The 11655-nt window shown below is 33.1% G+C and overlaps 1 protein-coding gene across 1 annotated transcript; it reads right to left on the bottom strand.

Moving 5' to 3' along the window:
- Positions 689–1769, bottom strand: LOC18769598 (WAT1-related protein At1g68170). The gene is made up of 3 exons (XM_020569195.1): positions 1553–1769; positions 1318–1469; positions 689–1188 (listed from the first exon to the last, which is right to left on the bottom strand). Exons 1-3 carry the CDS (start codon positions 1718–1720, stop codon positions 1017–1019), a joined length of 492 nt encoding a protein of 163 aa, XP_020424784.1. The 5' UTR covers positions 1721–1769; the 3' UTR covers positions 689–1016.

Raw genomic sequence — 11655 nt, 5'->3', positions numbered from 1 at the left:
AACAAATACTTACACCTTAAGTTTAACTTTACATTTTTCTCAGTTTCTTGTGTTTTCTTGTTAGTTTTCCATATTTTAGAGTGAAAAGAATGTAAGACTTATTTTGAAGACCCGTGTTTTCCAACCAAAATGTCTATGACCCTTTTTTTTTTATATTTATTTTATACAAGTGATAGTCTAAAATACTATGAATTAATCTAATATTTATCTAATCTACCGGGGTGTCCTATAAACCTGTTAAGTGAGATAGAAGATTTAAACTGAGCCTAATTTAGTAATTTAACTTACTACTCACAAAACCTAATTAACCTACCTCAACTATTTACCTACTTGTTCTATTTCTTTAGTAACTTCTATTTGTAGCTTCAATCACACATGCTTTAAGCCAAAACAATAAAATTAAAAGAGAACTGATCTTCTTATAGAATTAACCCAAGTTTTTTTTTTTTTTTTTGTGGGAATCAACCATTGAGCAAGCTGCACTGTGTTTTACTTGTTTGTCCTTTCAATGTGCTTTGCTGCATCAAATTGTTAATAATGGGAATCAACCATTAAGCAGTACTCAGTTTTTGGTTCAATATTGGCAAGGAGTGTAGTTTTTTTTTTTTTTTTTTTTTTGTTGAGAGACATGCAAAAAATGTTGTTTTTTTTTTTTGGAGAGAAATGCAAAGAGTGTTTTTTTTGTTGTTGAGAGAAATGCAAAGTGTGTTTTTTTTTTGTTGAGAGAAATGCAAAGAGTGTTGTGTTTTAATTTTCTAGTTGTATGATCAGCAAAGATTGAGGGAAATAATAAGGCTTTGAAAATAGGATACCCACCATATATATTATAATTTTCTAGTTGTATGATTAGCAAAGAACATTTACATTTTTCAGGGTTTGCAAGCAACTTTACATTTTTACATAACGACGATTTTACTAAAAATTGTCGTCTATACATATAAATAATGACGGTGAAAAGTCATCGTAGTTTGATACTCTAAAAGATGGCGGTTGATGTAACAACAGTTTTCAAAGCATCACAATGACGGTGAATCCCCGTCGTCTATTTCAGCATGTGCTTCGGTATGTGCAATACTTGAGTGAATGAACATCTCCTCCGTGGATGTGGGTTGAGAATCAGATTTATCCTTACTACTAGCCCACAATATGGCGTATAGTCCAACCACAATAAGCAGCCCTCCTAGTATGCTGAGATAAGAGGAAGATGAATTAACGAAAGCCCAGAAAAAGTAGAGTAATTATAAACCAAGTCTCCAAGGCAACAAACAAATTAAGTAACAAAGACAAGAAATTAAGAAAATAATAGATAAGTCATACCTTCCCATATGTAACTTCTCATCAAGAAGGAAAGAGCCTGCAAGTGCAACCATCACAAGCAGCACAGGCTGAAAAACCGAAACAAAGAATGGCCCTTCCTTCTTTACACCCCATGTCATTAGGATCAGAGCAAGTCCTGAGATTAAGATTCCCTAGACAAAATTCAATAATGACATTATTATATTGAAAGAAAACTTTTCGACACTATTAAAAAAAATTAAAAAAAATTATCTACCGAATATGAAGCCATAAGTACCAACTTCCATTGCTTCCAGTCCCTCTCCACGCAGAAGGCAAAAATTACGGATTGAATTGATGCCATCAGGGACGTTAGAGCTGTGCTTGAGTAAGGATAGGGGAAATTCTTTATCTGATTTTCCTGCATTGATAAAATAAAGTACATAAATAACAAGAAAAAACAGCTAATACGAAAACAAAGGAAATAAAGAAAACCTAACCACCTGAACTAAAAACCATAATGCGTACGAGACGCAACCACCCAATGATAGCATGCACCCCCACAAAAGACCTTGAGGACTTTTGTGTGATGCCGTGTGTGGCTCCCCATGAGTATGCAGAAGATCAACATGCGTTGACCACATGTTGATCTCTTTGCCTCTGTAGAGGTTGAACACCATAGCTCCTCCTATGCCCATAACTATTCCAATAATTTTAACTTTACCGGTAGTAGTTTGTAGGGACAATTTCTCTAACCTGAAATATAAAATTAAATTAAGCACACAGTTCTTGCACAATGCAAATTAATTATACAGATCATATATAAAGAGAGCTTTGCTAGGATATAACCTGAAAATTACCGCTAGGATAAAGGTGATGACCGGCACCAGATTTAACATAGCAACTGTATATGTTGGTGATGTTAAAGACAGGCTCTCAATGTATAAGTTTGTTGACAACGAACCCCTGAAATAAATAATAGACAGGCTCTTAATTATTGGAGATGTTGTAAATTTGGCTCACATGAAGAAAAGTCCATGTAACTCCTATATTCTAGACATAAACCTACCATATTTTTACCTAATTTACCTAGATTTTATAAATAATTATTTAACTATAGCACGAAAACTTGAAAATTATTTACCTATGCATTATTATCCGTAATAAATAGATAAATAATTATTCATAAAAGATAATATGTATATTAAAAATAATAGATACATTATAAAATAAATAGGTATATTATCACGAAATAGGTACATTATTATTATAAAAAAAAATTTAAACAAGTAACCAATAAATCAAATGTTAAAATAAAGATTAGTTGTGTTAAACTATTAGGAGATAAACACATAAGAAGCATTTTTTATCGGAAACACATAAGAAGCATAGGTGAGTATAAAAAGTTACAAACAAGACTTTTTTCTATTTTAATGGGGAAAAAAAAAAACTTACATATCCCTAAATTTATGTCCATTACCATTTGAACTACAAATTTATTTTTTTGTAGGTGAAAATGATGATTTTTCATTAGACTCATCCAAATTCCTACGAAAGACGCTATATATTACCAATAAAAGAGCCAGATTCAGCCCTAGCCTATTATATATCTCAATTTTTTCTTTCTTCTTTGAATTAATGTTATACTGAATAAGCCGTCATATATATGCTAGCAAAAACTCGCATACCATATCACATGAAAATTGAACTGCCAGTTTAAGTTCTTTATATATGCTAATTAAGTCATACATATGTGCATTATATCTATGATTGGTTGCACTTGCACGTAAGGAAAACTAAATTTGAGGGGGAAAACCTAAGTTTTCTATGATATTTATTGTAATAAGAAGATGGAAAATTAGTTACCCAAATAGCCGGCAGAAAAAACCTTTCAAGAGTGTCATCCATGTTAGTTTTGTTATGCAGTCCCTGCAAATTGAAAATAATTATGACCAGACAATTATACTAAAGCACATCCGTGCTATAATAGATCAGACGATTGCTATAAAAGAGGCAGGACCTTTCAAATATTATTGATAGTACATACATCACGGCCGCACCAAAACACATCCGGTAGGCTACCAGAACTGTCAGATTTACACCATCTCCAGTAGCCACCATGTAGAGAAGGTTCATTACTGTGAATAAGAGTTGTACAAAAATCAATACTAGTATTGATTTCATTGTGAAGATAAAGAAAAATGGTTGGTAACCTTTAGGAAAGAGAGATACATTGAGAAGACAGAGGGTGGATTAATAGGAATATAAGCAACAGGGAACTACAAGACAAGTAAAGAGTTCAAATTACTAAGCATGGGGATCGAACAGAGAGAAGGGGTAAGATTCATAAAGATGCAGCACTCAGTTTTAGAGAAAGGGGGTTATATATATATACACCCGAGGACGTCTACAGCCTACTAATAATATTTACCTATACAATTTACAAACTACTAATTTCACTACAACTCCAGTACTTGGAATAATTCAATACTACTAATATACCAACTACTAAAAAATAGCTACTAAATGAATAACACAACATTGATAAGCACAAAGACTAATCTAGGGTTTAGACAAGAATATGGAAATTCGCATTAAATATCACAAAAAAAATGGCTAAATTAGATTATTATCCATAATAAATAGATAAATTATTATTCATAAAAGATAATAGGTATATTATTATCCATAAAAATAATAGGTACAGTAGAAAATTAATAGGTATATTATCTATATATATAAAGCAAAAGGCAGAGAATGGTGAAACATTCAAAATACCAGAAAATGCCCTTGGTTAATGCAAACATTAAGAATTGAAATTATTAATTAAATGAGGATAATATGGTAAATTCACAATTTTTCGTATTAAAAAAATTATAAAAAAAAATTCAGATAATGGATCCTATTTTTATGGAACACAAATATCCATTATCTTTTTTAATTCTAAAATAAATTTAAATTTTTTTAAAAAAAAACCTCTCGCATGCGCGGAAGCGCGTGTAGAGAGGCTAGTCATTCATAAAAAAAGAAAAAATTTGATATGCTGTTTTTAATAAATCACGAAAAAATTGATAGGTACATTATTATTCAAAAAAATTTAAAATCAAGTAACCAATAAATCAAATGTTAGTTAAAATATTAGGAGATATATCACGAAATAGGTACATTATTATTCTTTCCCAAAAAAGAAAAAGAAAAAGAAACAACACTCTTTTGCCAACATTGAACCAAAAACTGACAATATTGAGCCAAACACTCTTTGCCAATATTGATCATACCATGCAAGAAAAGCAACTAACAAACCCATACAACAATGAACAATTGCCAACAATTTTTTTTTAAAAGAAAGAGACGCATAATCCTTACCATGGATGACACTCAATCTTTGCTAATCATACAACTAGAAAATTAAACAACAACACTCTTTGCATTTCTCCCAAAAAAAAAAAAACAGTTTTTTTTCTCTCCATATATATGGAATCTGGCTATTGCATGACTTTCACTATATTAATTCATTTCAGCCCTATTTAATATTTATTATATATTTTTACACTTTACAAAAGCATTAGAAAGGCCCTTATGCTTACTAAGAATTCTGTACAAAGTTGACGTGTGTTGCATTCATAGTTCGTTAATTCTTGTTAAAGCATGAGGTGGAATATTTAAACATGAGGTATAAACATTATATGTATTCTTATTTATAGCCTTAAATTTGAGAGTGTTCACTAAGCACCTTACAAAGCCAACGCATAGGGCTATTCATGGTGGTGGCACACTACTGTCAAGGCACCCAAGTACTCTAGGAAACCATAGAATTGTTGTGTGGCACAATTTTAGCTTTCATCTATATTTATTACATGGACTTTGCTGACTTTGGCTCCCTATAAATAGCACTTCCTTATACTTCACTAGTAAAAAAAACCCCTTACGCGACCAAATTTTGCGCGACGAAAAACTATTCGTCGCTCAAAGTCACTTTGCGCGACGAGACTCAAAACTTCGTCGCTCAAAGTCTTGCGCGACCAAATTTTGAGCGCGACGAAAAACAATTCGTCGCGCAAAGTCACTTCGCGCGACAAACTTTTGCGCGACGACAATACATCGTCGCTCAAAGTCTTGCGCGACCAAATTTTGCGCGACGAAAAAAAATTCGTCGTGCAAAGTAACTTTGCGCGACAAACTTTTGCGCGACAACAATACATCGTCGCTCAAAGAGACTTTGCGCGACGAAACAATAAACTTCGTCGCGCAAAGTCCTTATAAAAATAAAAAATATATTTTTTTAAATCTTTGCATGACATAATCCAAACATTTCGTCGCCTAAACCAATTTTTTTTATTTTATTTTGTATGCATAACACTTAAGAAATTAAACAGTATATATATTTATTAAGTAGCTTTAAATTTATTATTTTAGATCGGATCGGATTTTTGTTAGAAAAATATATTATTGTTGTTCAGATTGGGTTTTTGTTAGAAAATATATATTTTAAATTAACAATCGAATTAGTTCATTGTATTCATATAGGGTCAAGGAGTGTAGCTGTAAAAAATCATCAAAATCGGAGTTAAAATAACTGTTCAATCGTGATTTTTCATTATAACCGTCGAAAATTTTTGTCCCATTACTTGATCTTTGAATGTTTATTTTTTTCGATTTTTGGCGTATATGATCTCGAAGTATAAACAAACAAGTTTGACGGTTGGATCGTTGAAACTAGTTTTGGTGGATGCATATGCCATCAAAATAATATATTCACTAACAATTAAGAATTTATTTATACGTTCGTTAAATATAACATAAGATTTTGTGGTATCCACTAGTGTAAATATTTTATATTGAAGATCAAATTCAGTCATTGTATTCATATAGGGTCAAGGAGTGTAGCTGTAAAAAATCATCAAAATCGGAGTTAAAATAACCATTAAATCATGATTTTTCATTTATAACCGTAAAAAAATTTTGTCTCGTTACTTGATCTCTGAATGTTTCTTTTTTTTCGATTTTTGGCGTATATGATCTCGAAGTATAAACAAACAAATTTGACGGTTGGATCATTGAAACTAGTTTCGTAGAATGTGTATGCCATCAAAATAATATATTCACTAACAATTAAGAGTTTTTTTTATACTTTCGTTAAATATAACATAAGATTTTGTGGTATCCACTAGTGTAAATATTTTAAATTGAAGATCAAATTCAGTCATTATATTCATATATGGTCAAGGAATGTAGCTGTAAAAAAAATCATCAAAATCAGAGTTAAAATAACCGTTAAATCATAATTTTTCATTTATAATCATCGAAAAGTTTTGTCCCGTTACTAGATCTCTGAATGTTTGTTTTTTGCGATTTTGGGGGTATACGATCTTGAAGTATATACAAACAAGTCTGATGGTTGGATCGTTGAATGGTGTGTGTATATATATTTATTTATTAAGTAGCTTTAAATTTATTTATTTTGTACGTATAACACTTAAGAAATTGAATAGTATATATATTTATTAAGCAGCTTTAACCTTATTTATATTTTAAATTGTAAAATAAAATATTTTTATTTTTATTATTCATAACAATTATTTTTATAAATATTGTGCTACGAACCAATTTTTCGTCTCTCAAAAGTTTGCGCGACCAACAGTTTGTCGCGCAAAACTCTAAAAATTTGGACGGGTACCAAAAATGGGACGCAGGATTTTTTTTTTTTAAAAAAAAATTTAGACTTTGCTCGACCAATATTTTTTGTCGCTCAAAACTTTGCGCGACCAATATATATTTTTCGTCTCGCAAAAATTTGGGCGGGTACCAAAAATCGGACGCGGGAATTTTTTTAGCCTTTGCGCGACCAATATGTATTTTTCATCGCGCAAAAATTTAAAAATTTTGGCGGGTACCAAAAATGGGACGCGGGGATTTTTATTTTTTTAAAAATAATTTTTTTAGACTTTGCGCGACCAATATTCCTATATTCGTCGCGCAAAAGTTTGCGCGACCAATACTCCAATATTTTTCGTCGCGCAAAGTGATACGGTTTTTAAAACCAAAATAACTCCTCCACCATTTTCTCAATGTCTTTCTCTACTCTTACCTCTCCTTTCTCTTTCCCTCTCCCCAAATCCCACCATTTCTCTCACTCACTCCTCTCACTTAATCTCTCATCTCTCTCTTCACTATCTCTCACTCTCTCTCACTCACTCTCTCATCTCTCTCACTCACTCTCTCATCTCTCTATCACTATCTTCTCTAATTCTCTCACACTCACTTCTCCCTCTCATTCTCACTCACTCTCAATCTTGCCAAAAGGTATATTCTCTCCAAATTTTAAATTTTTTTCATTAATATGTGTTTTTGGAGTTAATTTTGAGTTTGTGTGGGTTTTGGGTTGAGTAAAGGGGAGGGATTGGAGTTTGGGTTGGATTTGTGGTATAACAATTTTAGGGAAGATTATGCCTTCTTTTTTTCTTCTTTTTTGGTTATTTGACCATATTTGTTTTTTTGTAGGGAATCATAGAGACTTTGACGGCTAAAGTTGAGGATTTGGAAGCTATCAAAACATATCCTCCGCCACTACCACCACAATACGCTTGTATTAGGATTTTATTATTGTACTTTGTTAATTTATGTGTACATTTTGAATATTATATATATATTTATTGGATAATTTGATCACTATTTTTCATATGTAATTTTATTTTGAATATGTCAATTTAAATTAAAGTAATTAAAAAAATCATACAATTAAATTAAAGTAATTTTAAAAAGAAATCATACAATCAAATTAAATTTAAAAAGTAAAAATTTGAATAAATTAATATAAATTAATTAATATTAAAGAAATAATAAAATAAAAAGTCAAAAACCTTGCGCGACAAAATATTTCGTTGCTCAAACTATTAAATTAGTTTATTTTAAATTAAAAAAATTTAAAACAAAAAATATTTCGTCGCGCAAATATTTGCGCGACGTTAGTATTCGTCGTGCAAAACTCAAAAAATTTGGGCGGGTACCAAAAATTGTACGCGGGAATTTGTTATTTTTTTTAAAATTTTTTTAAGACTTTGCGCGACCAATGTTTTTCGTCGCGCCAAACTTTGCCCGACCAATGTATTTCGTCGCTCAAACCTTTGCGCGACCAATGTATTTCGTCGAGCACAACTTTACGCTACCAATATTTTTCGTCGCGCAAAGTCACTTTGCGCGACCAATATTGTTTCGTCGCGCAAAGTCACTTTGAGCAACCAATATTTTTTCGTCGCACAAAGTCTTTCTTCACGATCTTTGCGCAACGGATTCTGCGCGACGAAATTTCTGTCGCGCTGAAATTTGTGCGACTACAATGTATTTTGCGCGACGAAATTCTCTTCGTCGCACAAAGTGTAAAATGTAGTAGTGCTTCTTGTATCATAGCTCTTTACTGATTTTATAAATAATTATTTAACTATATAGCACGGAAACTTTAGAATTATTTACCTATACAATTTACATACTACTAATATACTTACTAATTTCACTACAACTCCAAGTACTTGGAACAATTCAATATTATACTAATACACCAACTACTAAAAAAAGCTACTAAATGTTTTGCGAGTAATGAATCACTCAACACCATAACACAATATCGATAAGCACAATAAAGACTAATCTACGGTTTAGTCAAGTATATGGAAATTAGCATTAAATATCACAAAAAATAATAGATAAATTATTATTCATAAAAGATAATAGGTATATTATTATCCATAAAAATAATAGGTATATTAGAAAATTAATAGGTATATTATCATTCATAAAAAGAAAAAAAAAATTGATATGCTGTTTTCAATAATTCACGAAATAGGTACATTATTATTCAAAAAAATTAAAAATCAAGAAACCAATAAATCAAATGTTAAAATAAAATGAGTTGCGTTAAAATATTAGGAGATAAACACGTAAGAAGCATTTTTTTTATCGAAAACACATAAGAAGCGTAGGTGAGTGTTTTTTTTTTGGTCGAAGCATAGGTGAGTGTAAAAACTTACAAACATGACTTCTTTCTATTTTAATGAGGAAAAAAAAAAAACTAACAAGCAAATCCCTAAGTTTATGTCAATTACCATTTGAATGATAATTTTTTTAAAAAAAGGGGAAAATGATGATTTTTCATTAGACTCATAAATTCAAATTCCTACGAAAGACACTATATATTACGAATAAAAGAGCCAGCTTCAGCAGTAGCCTATTATATATCCCAAAGAAAACCTCCCTGCTAACTGCAAATATTTCAACTGACATATGTAGAAAGACAAGAGACCCAAAATTGATCATTTTCAAATTCAACACCATTCCAATATATCCGAGACCCTTTTTTTTTTTGAGTCAAGGCAAACCCCCTTCATTAAATATGCAAACACATTACAAGAGTTTTAAGGCAGAATAACATACGTAGAAGCATAAGACATAGGCCGAAAAGATCACAAAACAGAATTTTAAAACAAGCAAGGCCCACATACAAAGTTTCAAACCAAAACAACCCCAAAATTGAAAACAAGTTGCAGCCGCACCATCCAGAGCAAAGCAGCCAAACCACCATTGCAAGTAGCAGTGGACCTAGAAATTTTTTAAGGGGCAATATTTCAAAGGCTAAGAGCTTAACAAAACAAAAACAACCAAATAACTTGATAATTTAAACGATATTTAAAAGACTAAAAACACTATATTAATCATATTAACCAATTCACCATATTAATCATTTAATCAAACCACAACAATCTTTTTTTTTTTGGGATGAATCCAAGGTATCCCCCGCACATAGGCGAGGACTAATCCTTCGAGCCGGGTCGGACCCCATTTTGGGAGAAAACTCTCCCAATGATGGCTGCTCCATTCACAAGGCTCGAACTCAAGACCTTGTTTAAGGGGAACAAGCTCCTTACCACTTGAACCACAACTGTAACAACCCGATCCTAAATTAATATTTAATTATTAATTTATTCAAGTAAAAGACAAATTTACCCCGAAAATAATTTAATAGTTTAAAAGTTGACTTTGTGACCGGGAAGGAATTTGGAAATTTCAATTGAACCATTGCGTAGAGCACGTTGATATGAGTTCGTAGACACATAGTTGACTCAAATTGGAGCTATAACGAAGAAAATAAGATTAAATTACACTGAGGGGCAAAATGGTAATTTACCATATCAGATTTTTAAAACCTCTCTCTCTCTCTCTCTCTCTCTCTCTCTCTCTCTCTCTCTCTCTCTCTCTCTCTCTCTCCGGCCAGCCCAGCCCCTCCCCTTTTGTTTGTCACAGCCGCCAACCCTCTTACGCAACACCCACCACCACCAGTCACGGCAAGCCACGGGACCGGACCGGTTTGAAGGGCCACCACCGCAGCAACCATCCCGACCTTCCCCCACCGCTAGCAGCCGCGAGATTCGACGGAAAACACAAAATTCGGTCGATTTTTCCCGAAATTCAAACCTTTCGTTCTCTCACCTTTGGCCGCCAAATCGAATGAATAAGGTATGAATTTCCACCTATTTTTCATGTTTTAGCAGATGGTTGGGTAGGATTTGATCAATTTCTAGCCTAGGTGGTTCGATTTGTAACTCCAAGTTTGGCCGGGTTTTGGGTTGAGATTCTGGCCAATTCTAGCTATTTTTCGGGGTAGGTTCCAAGAACAAAAGTGGCTCCAATCGATGTCCTTAACCTAGAGTAGAAAGCTTGGCCCTTGATTTTGAAGTTCTCCGGCGAACGGTATCCCTTTAGACACCCACATGCTGCCTGCGCGTGTGACGGCTTATGGGCACTGTAGAAAAAGGGGCATTGTGTCCCGATGTGTTCCCCTTGTTGTCACGAGCACGTATGTATATTCGGATTCCAATTTGGATGCCGTTGGAGCGTCGAACGGATATTACCTATTGTGTGATTTCCGGGTTCGATAGGTTTGGACCGTTTGATCGAACCTGAATTCATGTATGTTAATCTTGGTAATTCCAGGATCGTATAGGATTCAACGGATTGTAAAACGGAGTCCTGGATACTCCGAAAATGCCAACCCTAGGTCTAGGTTTATAGTAATTGTCTGATCGTGCGATCATGGGTAATCCGACCATTTGATCGAGACTAAACTGTCGGGACATGTATCCTAGGCATATTGGAACCTCTAGGAACTCTCGGATTGGAAATTTGAAGGTCGTCGACCCCACGAGTTCCTGGGTCGACTTTTGAGACTTTTATCGCTTGTGAGTCCCGAAGCATTTCTACACCGTTCCAAAGATGAGAAAAGCTTTTGTGGGTAAGGTTGTGATGATTCTAGAAGATGAGTTTCAAACCCACCGTATGAGTACCCCTCCCCCCCCTCCCCAAATGGCCTTGAAATAATTTGGTTGTTTC

This window comes from Prunus persica, chromosome G7, assembly GCF_000346465.2.
Source record: "Prunus persica cultivar Lovell chromosome G7, Prunus_persica_NCBIv2, whole genome shotgun sequence".
In the NCBI taxonomy this organism is placed as follows: domain Eukaryota; kingdom Viridiplantae; phylum Streptophyta; class Magnoliopsida; order Rosales; family Rosaceae; genus Prunus; species Prunus persica.
This window is presented reverse-complemented; position numbering and strand designations above follow the sequence as displayed.